Source organism: Culex quinquefasciatus, chromosome 3 (genome assembly GCF_015732765.1).
Source record: "Culex quinquefasciatus strain JHB chromosome 3, VPISU_Cqui_1.0_pri_paternal, whole genome shotgun sequence".
NCBI lineage: Eukaryota > Metazoa > Arthropoda > Insecta > Diptera > Culicidae > Culex > Culex quinquefasciatus.
The window spans coordinates 77434859-77459376 of record NC_051863.1 but is presented as its reverse complement, the minus strand read 5'-3'; the positions used below and the strand labels follow the sequence as shown (position 1 = coordinate 77459376).

The following is a 24518-nucleotide window of genomic DNA, read 5'->3' as shown; positions in this document are numbered from 1 at the left end:
TTTTAAAAGATATAGTTTTCCATCAATTGGAAGATTTTGAAGCATTTGATAAGTTATATCATCAGGTCCTGGTGAAGAACCTTTAAAACTATAAAGAGTAGATTCTAATTCGATCAGAGTAAACTTAATATTTAGAAAAGAGGAGGTACTATCTTCGTAATCTATTAAATCAAAGTTTTCACAATGTTGTTTGTATGTTAGAAAATTTGGAGAATAATTTTCTGAACTCGAAATTTGAGCGAACGTTTTACCTAATTCTTCAGCAATTAATAATGGGTCTGTAATCAAAATATCGTTAACTTTCAGTGAACAAATCGTATTATTTTTAAATTTACCTGAAATTTTTCTAATTTGACTCCAAACTTGTGTAGGTGCTGTTCTAAGATCAATAGAAGATACAAAATTTTGCCATGAAAGTTTTTTGGATAATCTGATAAGGCGTCGCGCTTTAGCTTTTGCAAAAGAGTACGCAATTTTATTTGCGTCACAAATGTTTTTGTTGAATGTGCGAAGAGCTTTTTTCCGATTTTTAATTGCAATTGCAATTTCTTTATTCCACCAAGGTGGCTTGGCTTTTTTGATAGTATTAGATGTTCTAGGAATTGATTCTGTCGCTGCTTTTATAATGACAGAATTTAAAGACTCAAGTCGATCAGTAGGTGAAATGTAATTGTTGTTATCTAAGTTTAGCGAGACAAGATTCTGAAAAGACTCCCAATCCGCTGCCTTGGATATCCATTGAGGTCTTCTTTTCCTTGGTTTTTGATTTGAAAGAAAGGATAAAATAATGGGAAAATGGTCACTGTTGCATAAATCTGGGTGTACATTCCAGTCAAAGAGAGGACTTAAACTGGGACTGCACAGGGAAAGATCAATGGCTGAGTAAGAATTGTGAGCTTGAGAAAAATGAGTATACGAACCTGTATTTAATAAATTTAAATCAAGAGTACTAAGAATAGTTTCAATTATGTTTCCTTTTGTATTGGTTGAGTTACAACCCCATGTTAAACTATGCGCATTGAAATCCCCAGTTAACAGGAAAGGTGTTGGCAACTGATTGATTAAATTACTTATTTCTGCTTTAGATGTTTGTAAATTGGGTGGAAGATACAGACTGCAAATAGTAAATTCTAGGGTAAAATAGACGCACTGCGACTGCTTGGAGGTCTGTGTCGAGATCGATTTCATTAGGATGGTACTGTTCTTTAACACATACTGCGGCTCCTCCTGAGGCACGTAAGTGGTAGTTGTCAAGGGCGTAGAAGATTTTGTAGTTTTTGAGTGTAGGCTTTTTGCTGTGCACAAAATGAGTTTCTTGCAGACTAATCGCTCCAGGAGCATAGTCGTGTACCAATAGTTTAAGTTCTTCAAAGTTATTGAAGAACCCGTTACAATTCCATTGTAAGATGTTAAAGGCCATAAAACGAGAGTTTAGGGGGTATTAATAGATGTTAGTGGGAAATGGTACGGCAAGAAACAATAATAAGCTTGCTTAGAATTCATCTTCTGATACTTGTTCGAGAATGTTAATAGAGTTAGTAATTGCTTGGGAAATGGTTAGTAGGTTGTTAGATTCTGCTGAATTCGTGTTTGTGTTGGTGTTGGTGTTGTTGATAGTGTTAGTGTCGGTGTCAATTTGTTGGTCACAATCCATAAGATTGTGAGGTGTTTGTGATAGAGCGAGTAATTGTTGTGGCTGGAGTGTACCTTCGATCGTTTGTGTGTGCATCATAAAGTCGGGTGGCATGCTGGTCTGCGAGACAAACAATGCGTTCACATCGTTCGTCGTAGTGGAGCAGCTGGGTTGTTGGTCTGCGTTGTTGAGTTCGTTCATTGGTGATAGTTGTCCACGGTTGTTTGGTCCAGTTGGTGTTGGTGATGATTTGTTGTCGTTCTTTGTATTCGTAGGCTTGGCTGATTGCGGCGTTCGGGGTTGATTTGGGGCGACTGCTGATTGTAGATTTCTGCTCGGATCAGTTGCTGTTCGGAGACCTCGGGCCACCTGCGCTGGTGCAGACTGGGACTTCGGGTACTTGTTGTCTTCTCTTCTTGCGGGCATCGTTCAGCGAAAGGCGTTCAGTCACACTAATTTTTTGGATTTCCATTTCGTCCAAGTATCTGGGACATTTTCGGTCAAGAGCGGAATGTTGTCCTTGACAGTGTAGACAGGAATTCGGCTTTGGACACGGGGCGTTATCATGGTATGGGGTACCACAATTGGCACAGGTCCGAGGTCCAGTACAGCGATTTTTGGTGTGTCCGTACTTAAGACAGTTCATGCAGCGGAGGGGGGATGTGATGTATTGTTTGACCTTGCACGGGTAGAATCCAACATCAATGGAGTCAGGTATGTGGCACAAATCGAACGTGAGGATAAAGACTCCCGTATCGATAAGCTGTCCGTTGTCGAGTTTTTTCTTCATTCGATCAACCTTGACTACCTTCTGGTCCTTGAGTTCGCTGAGGATGAGTTCATCAGAGACCTTGATCAGATCTCGACAGAAAATGGTTCCGGAGCAAAGGTTCAGTTTGGGATGTTCCGTGATTTTGATGTTCATCGTGCCGCCAAACTTTTCTTGCTTCAACAACTTCGCTGCTTGATGTCGGTCAACCGTTTTCAGCAACAGGTCGCCATCTTTCAATCTGCTAATTTGAACGTTTGTCGTGATGGCGTCCATCGCTTTCTTAATGAAGAAAGGATTTTCGAGTTCCATTGTCTTTCCAGGGTCAGTGCGTTTGAGGATCAGAAAACGTGGTCCGTTGTACTGGTCCATCCGGATTTGTTTGGTGTACAGATTCTGGTTCGGTACCGTGTCCTTCCGCTTGCCTGACTTGCCGGGCTTGTTTTTCGGTGATGTCACTTCCGTAAATTCTGTTGAGTCACCTCCGGACAACGGCTCAAAGCGTGAGCCAAATGTCCGACTCCCCTCCACTCACTCATCTCCCAAAACTCCTCAGCACTGCAAATGTGGTAACTTCACTAGTCAAAAAGTCTTTTGTGTACGAGCGGAACGAGAAAACAATAACTGAGTTCGCGATACGAAAGCAATCCAAATACGTCTTACTCCGTCTGCGGTTGAACTCGGAATCTGCCCTGCTGTTTTTAAGGCCTTTATTTGGACATTTTCTTGCTATTTCACCAGTAAAAGTAATACTTTTCAAACAAAAACTGCAATTCAAGACTATTTTATCCAGAGCAGCAAAATACTGCCTCCAAATTGCCCGTTCCATGATTGTGGGATGTTATTGTGTCTCCCACAATTGTGGAACACCTGAATTTAACTGATATTTTCACAAAAAAAGTTATCAGACCATTCATAAAACATCACTAACCATGAGTTCTATTGGTTTCAGAGTGCAAAGTCATTATTTTGCAAAAAATATGTACACCTGGAGAGAAAAAAAAGTTTGTTTACATCGTAAGAAAAAAGTGTTCCGAATTTGTGGATTTCAATGGTCAATGTTTTTCTTCGAAAACTTGATATAAATCGTAAAATGTACAGCCGGTCTATACATCAATCGAAAGATCGCAAGAAAAGCTTTCACATGAAGATAAAAGCAAATCATTATGTTCAATTATCGATTTTATATGATTTATTGAACATTGGCCGATCTGTAAACTGTTCCGAATATGAGGGATGATTGTACAATCATTGACGTCCTAGTTGGGAAAAATTGATTAATGACGATTTCCATAACCTTACAAGGAATGGGATGATCGTTACCAAAAAGTATGAACACATGTAGGGTATTGCCGGGAACCGTGGTGTAGGGTTTAGCGTGGTTGCCTCTCACCCAGTCGGCTTGGGTTCGATCCTAGACGGTCCCGGTGGCATTTTTCGAGAAGAGATTTGTCTGACCACGCCTTCCGTCGGACGGGGAAGTAAATGTTGACCCGGTCTAATCTAGAGGTTAGGTCGTTAGCTCAGTCCAGGTGGTAGGAGTTTTCTCCCTGGATTCCTGTCTCGGTGGAGTCGCTGGTAGGCAGTTGGGCTAACAATCCAAAGGTTGTCAGTTTTAATCTCGGGGTGGATGGAATCTTAGATGTAAAAAGAGGTTTGCAATTGCCTCAATAATCAAGCCTTCGGACACCTAGTTTCGAGTAGGAATCTCGTAATCGAGATCGCCAAGGCAATGCTGTAGAGCGAATAATTTGATTTTGACATATAGGGTACTACTCTGAACTACTTGTTGAAGGAATTTTGTGAAAATATAGATAACGACGCAACATTTATATCTATGAACAAAAAATCATGGCAATGATGGAAGTATTCAAGTTAAGGATCGTTCTTTTTTTTATTTCAATATATATGTTTTGTTATGATGACCGTATGACTTTTTCGTAAGGTAAAAGCATTTGTTGATATTTTCAGATGCATAGCATAGCATAGCAAAGTAAAGTAAAGTAAGTAAGCATAGCATAGCATTGGTGTCTACCCGTAGCTGCTACTTCGTTATTGACCAGGACCCCCAAACATTGCTCCGTGGACCACAGATGAAAAGTAGGAACCAATCATCACCCCTTCACAATTTTCAAAGGTCCCTATCGTGCTGATCAATACCGACGCCGGCCACGACCAGTGGTAAGACACGGGGAAGTGGATGGGAATGTTAGCCGATACTTGAGTGATGGGACCGCCAAATCGACTGCGTCTCCGACAAAGTATCACATGAGTTTTGAGGGGTTAGTAAGATGGGTATGAGGTCAGGATTCACTGTGGTAGGGGTTTTTACGACCAAAATTTTACGACCAAAATTTCGATTTTTTGAAAAAATCAGTATTGATTAAAAAATTCATAACTCGGTCAGTGATTTTTTGCACAACCTGGAAATTTCTGAAAAGTTGGCATTTTATGCCTTCTAAAACATATCAAAAAATAAAAAAAATTAAAAATAGTGTTTTTTTGTAAATCAAGTTTTAGTGATAAAAAGTTAAATAAAAAAATCACCAAATTTTTTTTACCGTGTATTATTTTTTCCAGTGTAGTCCGTATCCATACCTACAACTTTGCCGAAGACACCAAATCGATCAAAAAATTCCTTCAAAAGATACAGATTTTTGAATTTTCATACATCATTTTTGTATGGACAGCTGCCGAATTTGTATGGAAAATTATATGGACAAACTAATGATGCAAAATGGCTTCTTTGGGCATACCGAAGGCACCAAAAAAGTTTCAGTCGGATTAAAAAATACAAAAAAAAATCGAATAACCGAAATCCTAGAGAACTGCTCATATATAAAAAAACAGAAATTCACTTAAAAGTGTGAAAAAAGTATCATGTCACAAAGTTTAAGGTAAATAATAACAGTATAACAATTTTTTGAAATGGTACAGAAAGTAAAAAAATACTCTCAACAAAACAAGCAACTTAGTAAAACATATGTATTCAAAATTATGGAATTGCAGTGCAATTAATTGCATCCAGAATAAATATGCTTTAAGAATTAAAGCTATTTTGATATATAAACAGCATTCCTGATTTAATTTAAATGCGCTTTAAAATATTTTCTTAAAATCGAAATTAATTAAATAGAAAATTTTTGTTTCAGGAAAAAAATATTTTCATTTTATTTTAAGGAAAATATCTAGTTATGAAAGCTCCTAGTTAATATTTATTTTATTCCAAACATTCATAAAAATCCAAACTAAAGCAACTTTTCTTTTTAATTAAGCATGATTGATTCCAATGATTCAGTGTGTCCAAAAAAGTCGAGCTGTTTAATTTTTTTCTCCATACCAGAATCAGAGACAGGGACAAACATTCAATATTACGACCTTTTGAAATGTTAGTCTTATTTTTAAAATATTGATTTCGAAAAGATTGGAAAATTTCACGAAAGTTTTATTTATAAACATTGAAAATCGCACCATTAGTTGCTGAGATATCGACATAAGAAAATTATCGGTTGTTTGGGTAGTAAAAATCCATTTTTCTGTTTTAAAATCTTTGCATGGCAATATCTTAGCAACAAAGCAACAAAGAATTTTCTCAGCATTTCAAAAATATTTTTTTTCAAAATTAGGCAAACATGGGCACTTATTTTTTAAATTAATAACTGCAACTAATTAAAAAAAAGTTACCTAAAAATAGCTTTAACTTGAAAACGGTGCACTTTGATTAGTGTGGTGCTTTTCGGGACGCGCAGTCCTGTTTTTTTCGTGTTATTTTCCGTCTCTTTTGTGTCGCTGTTCGAGTGAGTGCATAATTGGCAAAGGGAGCGCGTGGTCGTAAAAAATATTCGGGTGAAAAGTGATGTTTTGTGATTTTCAAAGCCCTTCCTATATCATCGTTGATCGGAAGGCACGGCGTCAGGTGGAATGTGTTTAAATTTTTCGAATAAGGTTTTATTTTTTGCGGTGAAAAAGCTATTTCTATATAATGATCGAAAGACGCACTGACAATTTGGATCGTCGAGTTAATAGTGGAGCAAAATAACTGTGTGATTTTGTGTGTTAACCAGAAAGACTTTCCCATAGCATCGTTGCTCGGAAGGCTCGCCGACGGGTCTGTTATGAAAGTCCTTCCCATAGCGTTGTAGCTCGGGAGGCATCGAAAAGCCAATACCTTATCCTACTAACCCAAAAAAAATAATCACGTGATGCTTGAAGGAGATGCTGTGGATTCAACGGTCTCAAGCGGTATCAACAAGTATATAGCGAAAAACTATGTGCAACTTCAACTATCGGACTAACATTCCTCCCTTTTGTTGAACTGCAGGCTCCTTGGGAGGGCGCCGGTATTGACTTATAAAGTAGGGATCTTCAGAGGTTAAACAGTGAACGGATGGTTGGCTCCCACTGATCATTTTTGATTCATTGCTTAACTTCAGCTGATCCGTCAATAAAGGAGTAGCAGCTCAATGGCAGCCAACCATGCTCATGCTCATGCTCATGCTCAACTTGAAAACGGTGCACTTTATGAAAATTTCACTAATGTACTTTTAGATTGCAAATTCGATTTTACATCGAAAAATAAAATTGAAATTAAGTTGCGGTCAATACTTCGATTTTTTTTTAATCAGTATTGATTCAAACATTCATAACTCAAACAACAATTTTTGCCCATTCTGAAAATTTCTGAAAAATTGGCAAAATTTAAAAAAATAAAAATAGTGTTTTTTTGCAAATCATTTTTATGTGACAAAAGTGAAATTAAAAATAAGCAAAGTAAATTACCATTTATCATTTTTTCAGTGTAGTCCTTATCCATACCTACAACTTTGCCGAAGACACCAAATCGACCAAAAATTTCTTCAAAAGATACAGATTTTTTTAATTTTCATTGCTGCCAAATTTGTATGGAAAACTATATGGACAAACTAATGATGCAAAATGGCTTGGGCACCAAAAAAGGTTTCAGACGGATTAAAAAAATCAAAAAATAAATTTAAGAATAAAGACCGATTTTGTATAGAATTGCTCGAAAATCGATTTCGTATCTTTGGAAAAGTTGTAGACAACGCTTTTAGTCATGGACATCCAAATTGTTTACGTCTTACTCTTACTTTAAATTGATTTTGCTATCGACTACGTGTTTTGATAAATTTAAAAAAGATTAAGCTAAAATTTTGAATTTATTTTACATTTTTTTTCAGTTGTTAAAATAGGCAATTATCTACGATTTAAGATTTTTGATCCAACTTTTGGTTGGAGATATTACCTCAAAATAAAAACAAAAAAAAATTAAATAAGTTAATTTTTCAATCTTTTCAAAATCTTTGAAATTTTTAACACTGGGACGCCCAACGCATGTCCCACGGATGCCAAAGCCTTCCTAAAACGTTGGAACGGTAACTTCAACTCACAGGTTTTCGGGCTTGTCTCCCGGATTTTCGAGCGATTTTTTTCACTAGAGCAAACAAAAGTTGGAACGACGTTTTTGATCGCATAAATTACAGATTTGATCATATCGAGTTCTGCAAAGTTTAAGGATCATCTAGACATCCTTATAATTCACTCAAAAAAAAATGTCCCGGTTGGTTGAGTTATGCCCGAGAACCAGCGAGTTTGAAGTACCGTTCCATCTTTTTAATGAATTTTATTTATGTTGATCTTGACGGCATTGTATTGAAATTTATTTCACAAATTGATATCGGCATTTGAAAATTAAGTGACTCTTTCAAACTTAAATTATTTTAATGTGTCTATATATTTGAGTGGTTTTATCTCAAATATGAAGTTGAGGGTATAGTATATTTTCTCAGCTTAAGAAAAACCAATATTTTCAGGAAAGGGCACCTTTGGTCCCTATTTATTTAATCTTCAAATTAATTGAGAAACAAAAACAATGTTTGCTTGAAGCTCTTTTTTTCTCTAAAAATCTAAAATGTTTGCCCATGATTCTCTTTGGCTCAAGAGATGGTCCCTATTAACATAAAAAAATAACCTACAACTTTGACGATGGATAGTAAACGTGTATTTTATGAAATGTTATGTAATATAACAATCCGAATTGTGTAACCCATGAAATAAGGAATATATTTTAGATCAAAATATTCATCAAATTTTTTGGTAAATCTTATAGTATGTATCGTTTGTTTTTTCGTTACTGGTTTCTTTATAATGCAAGACGTTTCACTTGCAAATGAGGTAGTGAAACTGATATTTTGCGCAATAATCTTGAAATTGGGGTTTTTAGTTTCTTTGAACTTAAAAAAATATTGCATGAGATAGGAGATACAAGATATCTTGAGTTTGTTTTAAGTGTCAAAAGGAAATTGTACAGAACCGGATGGGGCCGGATCACTCTGGAGAGTTCCGGAGGAAATCAAACACGGCGGGCTACTTAAAACGCAAACTTTTATTTGCCACTCGCACACGGAACGAACTACTTCCAACGGACTTTTATTGGGATCTGACTATAATTACTCTAAACTACATGGAACATACATGGCGCATCGGTGCATTTCGCGCCACCTATCGCAGTTAGCTGAGAGGGTTAATTTTGTTAGTGGGACCACAGAGAGACATAAATAATGCGAGAGAAAGAGCGGCTTCAGAACTGCCACCACAACAAGTATGGTTTAGTACCGCGCGGGGTAGCACCAACCGAGCGTACCACAGTACATCATGAGCCTTCCTTACCCAATTCTTTACATCCCGGCCGCCTTGAAAGACCTTTCAAAACCTAACTGTATGACCATGACACTAATACTACACCTAACATCTAACATACCTAACAACTACTAACAAGAACTAAATGTAAACAAATATACATGGAGCAACAAGGAAAAATTATCACTTTCGCTTTCGATCGCGGTGCATCATTCTTCGGCACAATAGGTGCATCCTCATTGTTCGCCGATCAGCTGATGACAATATGGCTCTGCTGCTGCTGCTCGTGGTGTTTCTGCTGCTGTTGATCGCTGCTGATGAAATTTCTTCAATCTCAGGTCAGTTTTAGGTGCGTCGTTAATCTCTCGTTGCATTTTAGGGCTGCTGCTTGCCGTGGGGCGTCTCTGACGGCGGCAAGTTTCGTTCTCGATCCTCGGATGGTCGTCCTCGACGACGGATGCAACTCTGTGAACGAACATAGACGGCTTTTTTACGAGTAAAACAGGGACAAAAAAAGACTCGCCTGGAGCGGAGGCCACCGTGACCTCCGCGGGTGCCTCCGGCACCGATGCTACTGCCCTGGCGTGGACAGTGTGGGTGGATGAGCGGCGTACGGTGTGTGTGCGACTTGTGCGATGCTTCGAACTGCGTTGATCGTCGGGAAAGCTGGCCAAGCTGTACGACGACCGGTGCAGGGTGACTCCAGCGGCCGAATTACTGCAGTTTTTCGGTTGCTGAGTTGATCGTGGCTTTGCGCGTGTCCCCATGGGCACGAACTTAAGCGATTTTTCTGGCGGTAGAAAACGGAAAAGCATTACTGTTTGCTTTGCGTGGGAGACCACCGGTCTCCGGGCGCGCTCGCGCCGAGTCTAGTACGACTAGACTAATCCCCTGGAATGCGTCCAGCGGGTAGATGCGGTTGGTGATGGGACCCTTGATTGACGGTTTGTTGGAGATACGGACCTTAGAGCGAGTGGGACAACAGCGAACAGGTGTATGGGAACATGGGCATCAACGCTGGCAAAAAAGAAATGGGGTTACTTTTTGCTCAAGTACAAAATACATAAAACTTAACTGGTGTGCGGGAGTGCACAACTGCACCCCCGCAGGTGCGTAAAGCACCTCGATGGAGAATGTTTAGTTCTCTTTTTGTGTGTTTGGGAAGTTGTCTGCTATGGGAAGGATGCAGATCTTGGAGATTCCTCTCTCGTAGACTCCGTCCTTCGTTCTGATGACCGCAACGCGCACGTTGCCATCGCTCCCAGTGCGAATGTCGGTCACTCGCCCTAGGTGCCACATCTGTGGCGGCAGGTTTCCTCTTTCAGCAGCACCATCATTCCGCAGGACAGGTTGTTGCGCTGTCTCGTCCATCGCGTTCGGTTGTGGAGGTCCGACAGGTACTGCGTCGACCACTTCCGCCAGATCTGCTGCACAAAGTCCTGCGTTCTCTGCCACGCTGACAGCCTGTTCTCTGGGACTTCCGCCAGGTCTGGTTCTGCCACCGCTGCCAGTGGTCTTTGGACCAGAAAGTGACCAGGGGTGGACGTCGAGATCGTTCGGGTCACTGCTGAGGGGTGTCAGGGGCGAGTTCAGGCATGCTTCGATCTGCACCAACACAGTCACGAACTCGTCGTGCTGCAACACTCGCAAGCCAATCGTCTTCTTGAAGTGCGTCTTGAACGACTTCACCGCTGCTTCCCACAATCCACCGAAGTTTGGGGATCTTGGCGGAATAAATTTGAACTCGATGCTCTCCTTCGCCGCATCTCTCACCACCGCTTCGTGGAACTGTTGATCGCAGAACAGCTTCGCCAGGTCGTCCAGTTCTCTCTTCGCTCCCACGAACGTCTTCGCGTTGTCGCACATGATCAGCTGCGGCTTTCTCGCCGCGCGGTGAATCGCTTCAGCGCCGCCAGGAATGCTTGTGTGGTGAGGTCGGTCACAACCTCGAGATGTACTGCCTTCGTGACCAAGCACACGAACACAGCTACAAAGCATCGGACAGGTCTCGCCTTCCGACCGGGGTACGACAGCTGAAACGGTCCGCAGTAATCCACACCCGTTTTCAGGAACGGTGGAGCTGGATTTACGCGTTCTTGGGGTAGATCGGCCATGAGCTGATCTTGCACCTTGGGCTTGTTTCGGAAGCACGGTACACTCGAAGATGACTTGCCTCGCTGCGCGCCGGACGCTCAGCGGCCAGAACCGCTCGCGCACACTAGAAATCAGCAGCTGCAGTCCAGCGTGGAAGTACTTGTGGTGGTAGTGCTGTAGAATTAGTTTAGTTAGCGGATGGTGGTTGTCCAAAATCATCGGATGCTTCCTCCCAGCTGAAACTGCAGCGTTTCGTAGCCGGCCGCCAACCAGTATTACGCCCTCCACGAGCCTAGGATTGAGTGCGTTCAACTTCGAAGTCTCGTTAACTTCTCCCTTCTTTCCAGATCTGCGAGCTCATGCGGGAAGCATTCCTTCTGCGCCAGCTTCACCAGATCCAGCAGTGCCGCTTCGTGCTCGGCGTGCGTGATGTACCCGCTCTTTCGGCACTCACGGTTGGCAGGTCGAGCGTTGTGAGCGAATCTGCGGCAGAGTGCGGTGACTCGAATCAGCTCAAACAACGACGAATATCGCGTGAACAGCTGCTCCGGCTGAAGAATCTGGACAGTGCAAGCGTACGACGCTCTCTGCTCCAGCAGTGCAGCCTCCAACTGCTCCTGCGTGGGATTTCTCGTCTGCGGCCACTTGTCTGGACTTAAGCACAGCCATGTGGGTCCAATCCACCACAGCGATGCGTACGCGAGCAATGCTGGGATCATGCCTCGAGACAGCAGATCCGCCGGGTTTTCCACACCGGGTACGTGGTGCCAGACACCTTTGCCAGGTGCTGCATCTCCGACACGCGGTTTGCCACAAATGGATTCCAGCGAGATGGTGCGGACGCCAGCCAACTCATTACGACCATCGAATCCGTCCACAGATGGATCTCGATGTCGACCGGAAACAGTGGGCGTATCTTCTGCAGCAAGTGGCACATCAGCAGTCCTGACGAGCACTCCAGTCGCGGGATCGTCTCCTCCTTGGTTCGTCGCTTCAAGTCGGTCATCGGCGCCACCTTAGTCTTCGACGTCAGCAGGTTGACCGACACGCCACCGTTGCTCCAGGTGCTGCGCGTGTAAAAACACTCCGTACGCCTCAAGCGACGCATCGCAAAATCCGTGCAGCTCAAGCGACACACTGCAGGCTAAAACCGACCCACCGTGGCACAGCGATGTTGTCAAAGCTCATCATGTTTCGTCGAAACTCCTCCCAAATGTGCACAAGATTTTCTGGCAACGGCTCTTTCCAATCGACTCCTTTCTTCCACAGCTTCTGGAGGAAGATCTTGGCGATCACAACAACTGGTCCGACCAGTCCAACGGGATCGAAAATGCGTGCTGTGTCTGACAGCACCGTCTGTTTCGTGAATACCGTAGCGGCATTCCACGTCGGCGTTTTGAACTTGAACTCATCGCTGCTCGAGTCCCACAGCAGACCCAGTGTCTTCACAGCGGCAGTCGACGAATCCAACTCTTTCGCACCTCCTTCGTCTCGTAGCTCCTCGGGGATGGCTTCCAGCACGGCGTTGTCGCTGCTTCGCCACTTCCTGAGCAGGAACCCGGCCGCCATCAGCCGCTCGCTGGTCTCTCCAACCAGCTTCTGCGCTTCCTCGATCGAATCGGCTCCCGAGAGCATATCGTCGACATAAAAGTCATGCTTGATGGTCTTCGCCGCCAGCGGATGTGTGGTTTCCACCTCTTCTCCGACCGTGCGCAAGCATTTCGTGGCCAGGTAGGGCGCCGACGCCGTTCCGTACGTCACCGTAGTGAGTTTGAAGGTGCGCACAGGTTCGCTCGGCGAGTCCCTCCACAAGATCCGCTGCAGATCATCTGGGTGAACGTTCACCATGCGGTACATTTTTGCGACGTCTGCCACGACGGCGATCTTCCGCAAACGAAAGCGAAGAATGATGGTCAGCAAATCATCCTGGACCACCGGTCCTACCATCAAAGCATCGTTCAGCGAGACTCCAGACGAAGTGGCACATGAGGCGTCGAAGACTACTCTCAGCTTGGTGGTCGTACTGTCTGGTCTCAGAACAGCATGGTGAGGTAAATAATACGCTTGCTTCTCCTCCGTGTCTTCTTTCACCTCCTCCATGTGTCTCATTTCCAGGTACTCGTGAATGAAGTCAGAATACTGCTTCATCAGTTCTGGATTAGCGGTGAGCCGCCTTTCCAGCCCGTAGAACCGCTTCATCGCGATCGATCTCGACTCGCCTAGACTCTGCAGGATCGTCTGCTTCTTCGGCAGTCTGACGACGAACCGACCGGTCTCGTCGCGCACGGTGTTCGCCCTGAACAGGTCCTCGCAGGCGCTCTCCTCGAGCGAATGTGTACTCGGCGTCTGGCACGACTCCAACTCCCAGAACTTGGCCAGTAAATCGTTGATCTCCGCCAATGCTTCTGCTTCTGCTGAGTTCTGGTTCGCTACGACTCGTGGCAGCTTCGCCGCTACTCCGTTGACAACGCCAGACACCACCCAGCCGAGCTCGGTGTTCTGGATCGTCGGGCTTGCTTCTCCAAGCTTCATCTTACCATCGGACAACAGGTCATAGTAATGCTCTGCTCCAATGATCATGTCCACAGGTCCAGGGCGGTAGAAGTGCGGATCCGCCAGCTTCACGTCCTCTGGAATGCTCAGCTGCTCCGCATCGATGTTGTTGAACGGCAGATTCGCCGTGACCTTCGCCAAAACATGGAACCTCATCGATGCTGCGAACTCCGAAATCGCTGAAGAACGAGCGCAAACAGTAGCGGTCACCGCAAAGGTGGAAGTGGATTCTGCAACGCCGATTCCTTTCACTCGCAGGTAGTCGGACTGCGGCTTGCATTTCAGCTTACGCGCGAACTCCTTGGTCATCAGGTTTCGCTGGGAGCCACTGTCAAGCAGTGCTCGAGCGAACAGTGTGTGACCTCGCGAATCGCAAATCCGTACAACAGCCGTGGACAGCAACACTTCTCGAACCTCCTCCGTACGACTTGGAACAAGGGACGACGACAGGTTGCACGCTGCTGTGTGGCCTGTGGCGAGCTGTGAGCTTTGTGGTTGTGAGCTTTGCGAGACTGGTGTCTGTGTAGGGTTTTGTGTAGATTGAGTGGGTGTGTGACGGGTTTGGCTTTGTGTCTTCTGTTGTGGGTAGTTTGTGGATGGTGTGTTCCCTGAATGAGGTCGCGACGCGTTCGAGCCTGCAGCGGCAGCGTTCGACCTTTGGCCAAAGTTCTCGTGAAGAAGCGTGTGATGTTTCCGCTTGCACATCGAACAAAATCCTCTCGTACACTTTTCCACGACGTGACCAGGCTGCAAACAGTTGAAACACAGCATATTCCTCCTGGCAACCGCGACACGCTCTGCACAGCTCATCTTCTTGACCGCAAAACACTGGAACACGTTGTGCTGAGGTCCGTTGCAAAAAAAGCATCCGCTTGGCTCAGCAGACGCAGCGTGACTTGACGCGTACTTCGGCGGGCGACGCTCGTTCCTCGTAGCTTTCTTCATGGAATCGATCGTCTGCAGCACTCCGCACTGTTCCCGCAGAAACTCCAGCAGCGTCTCGTACTTCACGAACTCCTTGGACTTCTTGTTGTGTTCCTCCCAGTGGCGCAATGTTGCGGCGTCCAACTTGCTAGTGACAACGTGAGCGAGCAGGATGGACCAATCCTCAGTCTTCACCCCGAGCTTGTTGATCATCTGCAGGTTCTTGTCCACCACGCTCAGCAGATGGTTCAACGCCTCAAAGCACTCGTCTCGTACGGGCTCAACAGCAAAGATGGCGTCGAGATGGCTCTTCAGGATCAGCTTCATGTTCCCGTAGCGATTCTCCAGCACGCCCCACGCCACCTGGTAGTTCGTATCCGACACGCGCACTGTGCTGATCTCAGCAAGCGCTTCTCCAAACAGTGAAGACTGAAGATAAGTAAACTTATCGAAATCTGATAGGTTTTCACTATTATGGATCAGCGACTTGAAGGAATCCCGAAAAGTAATCCACTCGGTGATGTTTCCTCCAAACGACGGCAGCTTGATTTCGGGCAGCTTCACGCGCGAAACAGTCGATTTCGCCTGAGCAGGTGCCGCTTGCGTGGGTGCTTCCTCCTTCCGCTTTGCCAGCAACTTCGCCTTCAACTCACAGTACAAGTTCTCGAACTCCCATAACGCCTTAGTGTGCTCCTCTACATCCTGTGTTTTCTCCTTTCCAGCAGCATCAACCCCGAAAACATCAGTGAGGACGTCGATCTTGCGCCGCACGACGTAGAACTTCGCCAACGCATCATCCAGCATGTTCAGCCGCACGTCGATCTGAGCTTCGTCTTCGCCATCCTTGAAGCCATCGACGAACTTCTTCGTCATCTACAGCGTACTACGAAGCTGCCTCTCCTGCATCTGGTACTCCCGCAACGTAGTCATCGCGATGCACTTCTTGGACCACAATTGACACCTGAAAACCCGACGCGCGCGACCTCTCAAAGACAGATGACAGAGAACAAGACCAACCCACTAAGCCAGGGACTCCAGAACCGTCAATCACAGGGAGATTTGCACCACACTCAAGAAAACCAAGCTCAATAAATCGCATCAATCAATTTTAATACGACCAAACTTCTTTGTGGATCACCACAGCTCAACAAAAGAAATGCAATGGCTGGCAGCGCATGCATCAGCTCCAAGCCACAGACCACAATTACTTCCCTTTGAATCCGCAATCCGTCCGCAGCTCGAAGTTCCGTCCGTCCAATCGTCGACTCCAACAGCAACAGCAACCGTAGCAGCAACAACACCAACCGTCGAACTGCAACCGCCGCCGAATCCTCCAAATCCCACAGCACCTTTTCAGCGCCAACTGCAGCTCGTCGACGGTCAACTCTGGGTCGTTGAACTCCAGCCAGCGGTCGTTGACCTCGTCGCAGTCGTTCACCTCCGCACAGCAACGGCCAACACTGCTGCACTGCACAAATTTCTCCGGAACTGGTCCACCGGTCGAGTGATCCGGTTCGAAGGACCAAAATGTACAGAACCGGATGGGGCCGGATCACTCTGGAGAGTTCCGGAGGAAATCAAACACGGCGGGCTACTTAAAACGCAAACTTTTATTTGCCACTCGCACACGGAACGAACTACTTCCAACGGACTTTTATTGGGATCTGACTATAATTACTCTAAACTACATGGAACATACATGGCGCATCGGTGCATTTCGCGCCACCTATCGCAGTTAGCTGAGAGGGTTAATTTTGTTAGTGGGACCACAGAGAGACATAAATAATGCGAGAGAAAGAGCGGCTTCAGAACTGCCACCACAACAAGTATGGTTTAGTACCGCGCGGGGTAGCACCAACCGCGCGTACCACAGTACATCATGAGCCTTCCTTACCCAATTCTTTACAGAAATCTTTCGATTAAGATTCTTCGATCACTTATAGGACCAGCTACGGTAATTAGCTAAGATCTGAGATTTTGATTATTTTTTTTTGCAGAGAATCATTTTTAGACACTTAATTTATAATACATATTCAGTTTTTTGCCTTGTTACGAAAATCTTATAAAATTGTCAGCAATATTTATTTTTTAAGTTGTTCCAAAATAGAACTATCGAAGACTACATCTACTTTCAATGCAAATTTGCAAGCACAGTTTTAGCTACTTGATACCATCAACAAAAAAATTAATTAGTGTTTGCATTTTGGTACGCATTTTTAGGGTATATTAACTTTGGATACTGTCACTTTATTTTTTAACAGCTTTTAAACTTTTGCAAAACGTAGTTACATGAGTATTAAAAAGTGTACATTCAATTACAGGCTCAAAGTATTGATATATATATATATATATAATTCAATATTGAATTTGAAAATATTATGACATTGAAATATAAGTAATAATTTTAAACACAATAATTGTATGGTTTTGAAGTGTAACAAAAAATGTATGCATATAAGTAAATTCAAAGCGCGTATTTTTTTGTTTTTTTTTTTTTTTTTTTTTTAAGAAAAGATTTGTTTAAAGGCCACGTGGTCAGCCGTCGACCCCCTCCCCCATGGCTTTTCATGGTTTTTCGGTCGGATTTCGGACCCCTCCCCCTAAGGAGACCACGTGGTTTATGCACGACCCTAGGTGATGCGACCATGAGCAATTTGTTTATCGGTTGAAATTTTAAAAATCTTAGGCAGCCGGCTGCGGAAAGATACCTATCTAAGGATTTAAATATAGTATTAATTCGACCGCGATTCTCCAGAAATTCTCCGTCGGCGTGCCTTCCGATCAACGGTGATGTAGGAAGGACTTCATTCATTAAAATTATTTTATATCATAAGCCTTAAAACATATCCGTCGACGTGCCTTCCGATCCTCGATGATATGGAAAGGACTTAATCAAGCAATACGACTTGCTTGTCTCAAGAAACAAAAATCGGATCGTTTCTATCGAAAACTATATAAAAAGAACAAAAATAAAATTCATCGGCCAACGAACGCGCGAACAAAAAATAAATGAAAAAAGAAGAAGAAGAAATCCAATCAATCAATTTGTTGATATTTTCAGATGGAAGAAAAATAATGTTTCTTTGATAACAATTGAATAGTTATCACTTAGAAACACAAGATGTGCTGTAGAATTTGTAAACATTGAAATGTTTTCAAAATCGTCCTAATTTTGTCCGATTTTGAGCAAGATTGTTGTCAATTTTGAAAAAAATTACAGCGAAATCGAATAAAATGATGATAATTTTGGAAACATGTCAATATTTACAAATTCGACAACATAGAATTTTTGTTTTCATTACAACAACATAGATTTATCTGATTTGCATACAGGATTTTTACCCATGTAACATTATTCAGAAGATACACCGGGTCCCTTAGTAAGGCCTGGGTTCAATCCCAGATGGACACGGTTGCATTTTTCGAGACGAGATTTGGCTGGTCACGCCTTCTATGGGGGATGGGGAAGTAAAACGTCGGTAAAAGAGGTTTTGGGTGACTCACCACACATAAACTTCGGACGCCTAGAAATGAGCAGAAAATTTCAACAGAGTCCACAAAAAAACCCGGGGGTTGTTAAAGTGGATTGCTTTGCTTTTTTATGAAATTTTTTTGTAATGTAGTGTTAATTAGAGCGTCCTATTTCCGGCCTGGAAAAAATCCTCTTAGTCTTATTTTGTGTTTTCCAAAAAAATATGAGAAAACAAAAGCTTTGAAATAACTTCATCCAATCTTATTTCCCGTCTTTTCGGCGATTATGTGGTAATCGAATCTAATCTAATCTAATCTAATCAGACCCTAGCGCAGCCAATCTTTCGAAGGGATCCTGGAGAGTGCCTTAGGTTAGATGACGCCTAGCACTCTTCTTGTCATTTATTAAAATTTGTAGTGCGCCATTGCATCGGAATGCATTGAAACATCACAAGCGTTAAAGCGGCCAGGCCTATTGCGTAAAGCCGTATCGCAGAGATGATTCGTAATTGGGTTGTGTTTGTGCACTGAGTGTTCGAACAACAACACAATTCTGAATCGACAGGGGAGGAAGAAGCGTGGGGACACATCACCATACGCTCCGAGATTTTGGTTGTATTCGTTGGGAGCACCATGCTAAGAAGGTTTGGTACTCCGGGACCCTCTGGGATGGGACATTGTATTTCCACGAATGCCCTGGACACTATTTGCCGTGGTTATAGCGCCACAACTCGCTCTCTGTAACAGTATTCCTAATTCCAGTCCAAGTTCACCAAGTCGTCATGGCCTAGTGGTTAGCATTTTTTTTTGCTTACCAATCCAAAGGACGGGGGATCGAACCCCGCCTCGAGCGACTTTGATTTTTAGTTCATATTCATCATTTCTAATTTCTGTGTTCTAATCTTTCTCGTTGGGAGCAGAAGGGCATCGAACCCAGAACCATTCGCTTACAAAGCGAACACCGTAACCAGTCAGCCACGGCCGCTCTTTTCGGCGGTTATGTGGTAATGGAATCAACTAATTGCATTACTAGCAACAATTCCTCATCATGTAATTATCAAAATCGTATAAAAATAAGTCGTTCGAGTGATTGTCCCGATTTCCTCATATAGACGTCGTCGTGCTATCTTGTCGCACCCGCCATTTCGACGATCCGAGAAAACCGCGTTTTAATGAAAAACACGTTTTGTTTGGTTGACCATTCTGTGCATTGCCCCGAAGTTTGGTTTTAATTGGTTGCCGGAGTCCCGAGCTATAATTACAAATGTTTACGGTAGTCTCAGTTGTACGTGCGTCAAACGCATTCTGACCTGAAATCCCTTTGGCCTTTGTGGCACTTACATCAATTTTCAGGGAGTGACAAGATAGCACGACAAGATTGAACCTTCTTTGATATGAAAAGTGACAAACATCCGCGGAGCTTTTTTGGTTTTTATTGAATATCTCAGGATTGAAATCGAATTTTGGGAATCTGTGAAGGTCAAAAGGTGAGGCATTGTGAGCTGCACAAAATTGCGTTCTTAACTCAATTTGGCCCAAAATGCACGTACGACAAGTTACCCACCTTCACCTACATATTACCTAGCATGGTCGTAAGAATTAAATATCAATTAGTTGATTATATAATTAAACTGCAAGACGACAGTTTTTTAGATTTTCTCTCTTTTATACAACAACAGGTATATGAATATGTTTTTCTTTCTCCTTTATTTCAAGAAATAAAATCATCATTCTATAATTTTTTTGCACAAATATTTTCAAAACATATTATTTTTTTCAAAGAGCATCAGAATCGTATATTGGTCGCTACCAAATCAAACCTGCTCATTTTTAGTATGATTGAGTTCAAAATAGTAGTTTATGCAACAAGTTGCAAAAAGGGGATTTTTTCAGCACGAGTCGTACATTTATCCAACGAGGTTCACCGAGTTGGATAAATACGAAGAGTGCTGAAAAAAAAACAAGTTTTGCAACGAGTTCCATACAACATTTTTTGCAATTCCAAAAAACACACATTGAGTGAAATTTTAAATAAAATTTTCATGTATTTTGTCAATAAATCGTTTAAATCAAAAAAATGTTGAAAAGTGTTACTTTTCAAAACAAGTGCTGAAAAGTTCAACTTTTCAGCACCCATTTGAGTGCTGAAAAGTGTTACTTTTCAGCATTTATTTTGAAAAGTGTTGCTATTCGATTCTGTTATTTTTGGTACAGAAAAGTAGGCTATTTCGTCGTTCAAGAATGACAGGAAAAGTGAGTAGTTTCACGACGGAATTGCAAAAAGGTATTTTTGTGTGAGCTACAGTTGTGAGTTGAGTTAACAATCGTTATAATTGGATGAGTTCAAAGAATTCTTTGAAAATAATGTGTCCTTCCATTTCCTGAGAAATTTCTTGAACTCAGCTTGTTCTTTGCGAAACAGGACCGCGCTCCATTTCTCATACCGATATAAACAGAAACGGCAAATTGCTTATTTATCGCCCAAGTTTAACACGGTCTCTCTCACTTTTGTCTCCCCTTTTTTCTTCTTTTTAGGTCACTTCCGTACCAGATCGGCCCTGCCAATCCAAGGCCATATCCCTTGGCCACCACCACCAACTGGATACATCATCCGGGGGGAAATTGCACAGAAATTGCGGCAGCTGCTTGCTCAATCTTTCTGTCTGCGGTGCGTGGAAAATCGATGGTCCTTTCTTTCCCCCGAAATCCAAAACCATAACCAGAAGGGGACTACAAACAGCGTATAGGGTTGAAGAGGACATTCCGATCCACCAAGGGTCGAGGGCCAGTTTCAGAGAGGGCAACATAATGGTACGAGAAGCTGTTGTAATATTTTTACGGTCACATCAAATTCTCCTTCAACATCATCCGATCGGTTGCCAGTTCCGCGGTGGAGAAATCTGTTGCTACGAACGGCGATTCCGACCGTGGTCCCGTCCCACGGATGGTGACGACGGAGTCGGGGAAGATTTGGAGAAGGACGATGCCCTACTACTGCATCTGGCCGCTGCTGCCACTGATGAAGATGAAGAAAATATTAAGATAGAGAATGATGTCCCAAATAGAAATGCTTTTACTCCTTCCGCCGTCGTCATATTGAGTCATTCAGTGCGGTGGTTTCAAGATAGTGCGGTAGAAAGCGAGTAATTTCGTGAAAAAAAAGAAGAAGAAAAGTAGAAAAGTAAAATTCTTCCACCAAACCAAACATTGTGTGCCAAGCCGAGTGGGGGTGGGGTCGGACGAAATATGTATCTAATGGAGGAAAATCTAGTGATAAGTGACATTGAGGCGCCACCCGTGGTGCACGCTGGCGTTGGAGTGGGAGTTGGAGCCGGAAGTGAGGAGCAGCAGCAGCAGCAGCTCGTGGTAACCGAGATTCCGTCAATCGAGGAACTCGGCTTCGGCACCGAACAGCTGCTGGAGTTGAACAACTCGTACTATGGATCGGAGATAGCGCAAGTGAGTTATAGTATACCTTTGGAAATGGGTATCAAAAATGGGTTGAGAAAGCAATTGCTTTTATCGAGTCCGAAAAAGAAAAGTTTTTGAACTCATTAAATTACGGGTATTGTTCCGCGTGCAGAACTTAAATCAGGTCAAATATTGGGTCCATCCGTTTCAATCAGAATATTTAATATTGTTTAAGTTATTTCATTTTGATTCATAAAAAAGCCTTTTTAATAACTTCTTCCGGAAAACTTTTCAAACATGTACGCTAAATTTTAATTTAAGAGTGTTTCACTCTCCTTTTAGGACATGGTTTTATTGATACCGTAAACTGGAGTCAATCGGGAGACACGGTGCGAATTGGGACAGCAGTTTTAACCATGTTGGAGCACAATATTTTGATTTTTCTGGTTGGTTTCGGTTAGAAAAGACTCAGGCGAACAAAATGTACATCCATTTCCAAATTTAAAAGCTTTAAGTGCTCTAAAAACTGCTGTCCCTATTCAGACTGTAGCCCCGATTTACTCCAGATTACGGCTGTTCAGTTTTTTCATACAGTATGTAAAAAAAGTATTTACACCCCTTGGGCACTATGCACATTTTGTGATGAAACATGTAAAAAAATAAAGTTTGACAGGAACCTAGTACTACATTTTGTTCAGAAACTCATGCCAAACATTTTGCTACAAAAAGCTCATGAAAAGATGATTTCTATAAAAAGTTATATAACAAATACTATTACGAAAATAAAAAAGGTGCAAAAAAAGTTTGTACACCTTTCGAAAAATTAACATAAGTAAAGTTATTTGTTGACAAATCACCATAAATCCAGTCTCCCAACTCCAAATAGGCATCCTCGACTGATTAAAAAATAATTTGGATTAAATATAAAGTTTACTAATTACTTAGAATAAAAGTTTATATAACTCTAGAAATTCTATATAAAACTTATCTAAACTCAATTTTGCAAACTTTTAATTCAACTAAATGTCAATATATTACCATAGAATTGCTAAATAAACATTTTGGAGTGGGTATAGCACCGTTTTGGGGGTATTAGTATCGATAGAAAAGATTTTTCGTTGGAATTTCGTACCAACCCGGAATTACGTCGTAGGAAAATCCGCCGGCATCCGAACCGGTACACGATTCACAAGTCAACCTATGTGGAATCGGAAAGGGCATAAAATTTCCGATCTTTTGATACCCAAACATCTAGGTTTTCTTTAAAACCTACGTTTTTAAATACCTGGGCAAAAAGTAAGTTTGACCCACGAGAACAAAAATTACGAAATTCCATACATTTTTGGTAGGTTGCTCAAACGAAACCATAACAACGTTTTTGCCTAGGTATTTAAAAACGTGGGTTTTATAGAAAACCTAGATGTTTGGGATCAAAAGATCGAAATTTTATGCCCTTCCGATTCCACATAGGTTGACTTGTGAATCGTGTACCGGTTCTTGCCTACGATAATTCCGTAATTTGGTACAAAATTCCAACGAAAATCTATTCTATCAATACTAATACCCCAAAACGGTGTTATACCCACTCCAAAATGTTTATTTAGCAATTCTATGGTAATATATTGACATTTAGTTGAATTAAAAGTTTGCAAAATTGAGTTTAGATAAGTTTTATATAGAATTTCAGAGTTATATAAACTTTTATACTAAGTAGTTAGTAAACTTTATATTCAATCCAAATTATTTTTTAATCAGACAAGAATGCCTATTTGGAGTTGGGAGACTGGATTTATGGTGATTTTTCAATAAATAACATTATTTATGTTAATTTTTCGAAAGGTGTACAAACTTTTTGCACCTTTGTATTTTCGTAATAGTATTTGTTATATAACTTTATAGAAATCATCTTTTCATGAGCTTTTATAGCAAAATGTTTGGCATGAGTTTCTGAACAAAACGTAGTACTATGTTCCTGTCAAACTTTAAAATTTTTACATGTTTCATCACAAAATGTGCATAGTGCCCAAGGGGTGTAAATACTTTTTTTACATACTGTATTTTAATTTAACTTATGTATTACTATTTTTTACACATCAAACAAATTTTCAATAAGTTGCAGTCAACTTAATTAGAAGTCGCATTGCAAGATGCATTTTTTTCACAAAATTAAACTAAAAATTTACAATAAATAACGAGATTAAGTTAAATCTCCAATGCCAACATCAATTTTCATATAATTATGAATGAATGAAAGATTTTTTTGAACATTTACAAAGTATTTTTCAAATCGATGAAAATTTGCGTACACACTTGTTATGACTGTTTGACATGGATTTGCTGTAGAATTTTTTCTCCCTTATGTTTGTTATATTTGTTTGTTAAGTTACAATTTTCCCCAGAGATTTTTTGTTACCAATTCAAAATTGAAATGCTTCAGTTTTTACACAAAGAGTTAAACCCTATACCTTTTTTCAGCAAGAAAGGCAAAAAAAAAGTAAACTTCAGGAAATGGTTCAGCAATTTAAAAAGAAATCGATTTTGAAAACAAATACAGTCTAGACTTGATTATCCTATAGACAATAGTAGTTTATGCAACAAGTTGCAAAAAGAGGATTTTTTCAGCATGAGTCGTACATTTATCCAACGAGGTTCGCCGAGTTGGATAAATACGAAGAGTGCTGAAAAAATCAAGTTTTGCAACGAGTTCCATACAACATTTTTTGCAATTCCAAAAAAACACACACTGAGTGAAATTTTATGTCAAATATTCATGTATTTTGTCAATAAATCGTTTTAATCAAAAAAATGTTGAAAAGTGTTACTTTTCGAATCAAGTGCTGAAAAGTTCAACTTTTCAGCACCCATTTGAGTGCTGAAAAGTAGAACTTTTCAGCATTTATTTTGAAAAGTGTTGATATTCGATTCTGTTATTTTTGGTACAGAAAAGTAGGCTATTTCGTCGTTCAAGAATGACAGGAAAAGTAAATAGTTTCACAACGGAATTGC

General features: G+C 41.8%; 4 protein-coding genes across 4 annotated transcripts in view; 2 read left to right on the top strand and 2 right to left on the bottom strand.

Annotated features, from left to right (window-relative positions):
* LOC6037793 (cardioacceleratory peptide receptor) overlaps positions 1-24518 on the top strand; it is a 161614-nt gene that overhangs the window by 92125 nt on the left and 44971 nt on the right. The window contains exon 2 of the mRNA XM_038260045.1: positions 20637-21560. Coding sequence (XP_038115973.1) covers positions 21348-21560 — 213 coding nt within the window. The 5' untranslated portion in view covers positions 20637-21347. The remainder of the gene's footprint in view (positions 1-20636; positions 21561-24518) is intronic.
* LOC119769003 lies at positions 1974-2941 on the bottom strand. The gene is made up of 3 exons (XM_038260875.1): positions 2938-2941; positions 2266-2872; positions 1974-2118 (listed from the first exon to the last, which is right to left on the bottom strand). Exons 1-3 carry the CDS (start codon positions 2939-2941, stop codon positions 1974-1976), a joined length of 756 nt encoding a protein of 251 aa, XP_038116803.1.
* On the top strand, positions 9330-11835 carry LOC119768801. Its single transcript, XM_038260046.1, has 2 exons — positions 9330-9397; positions 11501-11835. Exons 1-2 carry the CDS (start codon positions 9377-9379, stop codon positions 11810-11812), a joined length of 333 nt encoding a protein of 110 aa, XP_038115974.1. The 5' UTR covers positions 9330-9376; the 3' UTR covers positions 11813-11835.
* On the bottom strand, positions 11869-15503 carry LOC119769002. The gene is made up of 2 exons (XM_038260874.1): positions 12313-15503; positions 11869-12220 (listed from the first exon to the last, which is right to left on the bottom strand). The coding sequence occupies exons 1-2, from the start codon at positions 15501-15503 to the stop codon at positions 11869-11871; spliced, it is 3543 nt and encodes a 1180-aa protein (XP_038116802.1).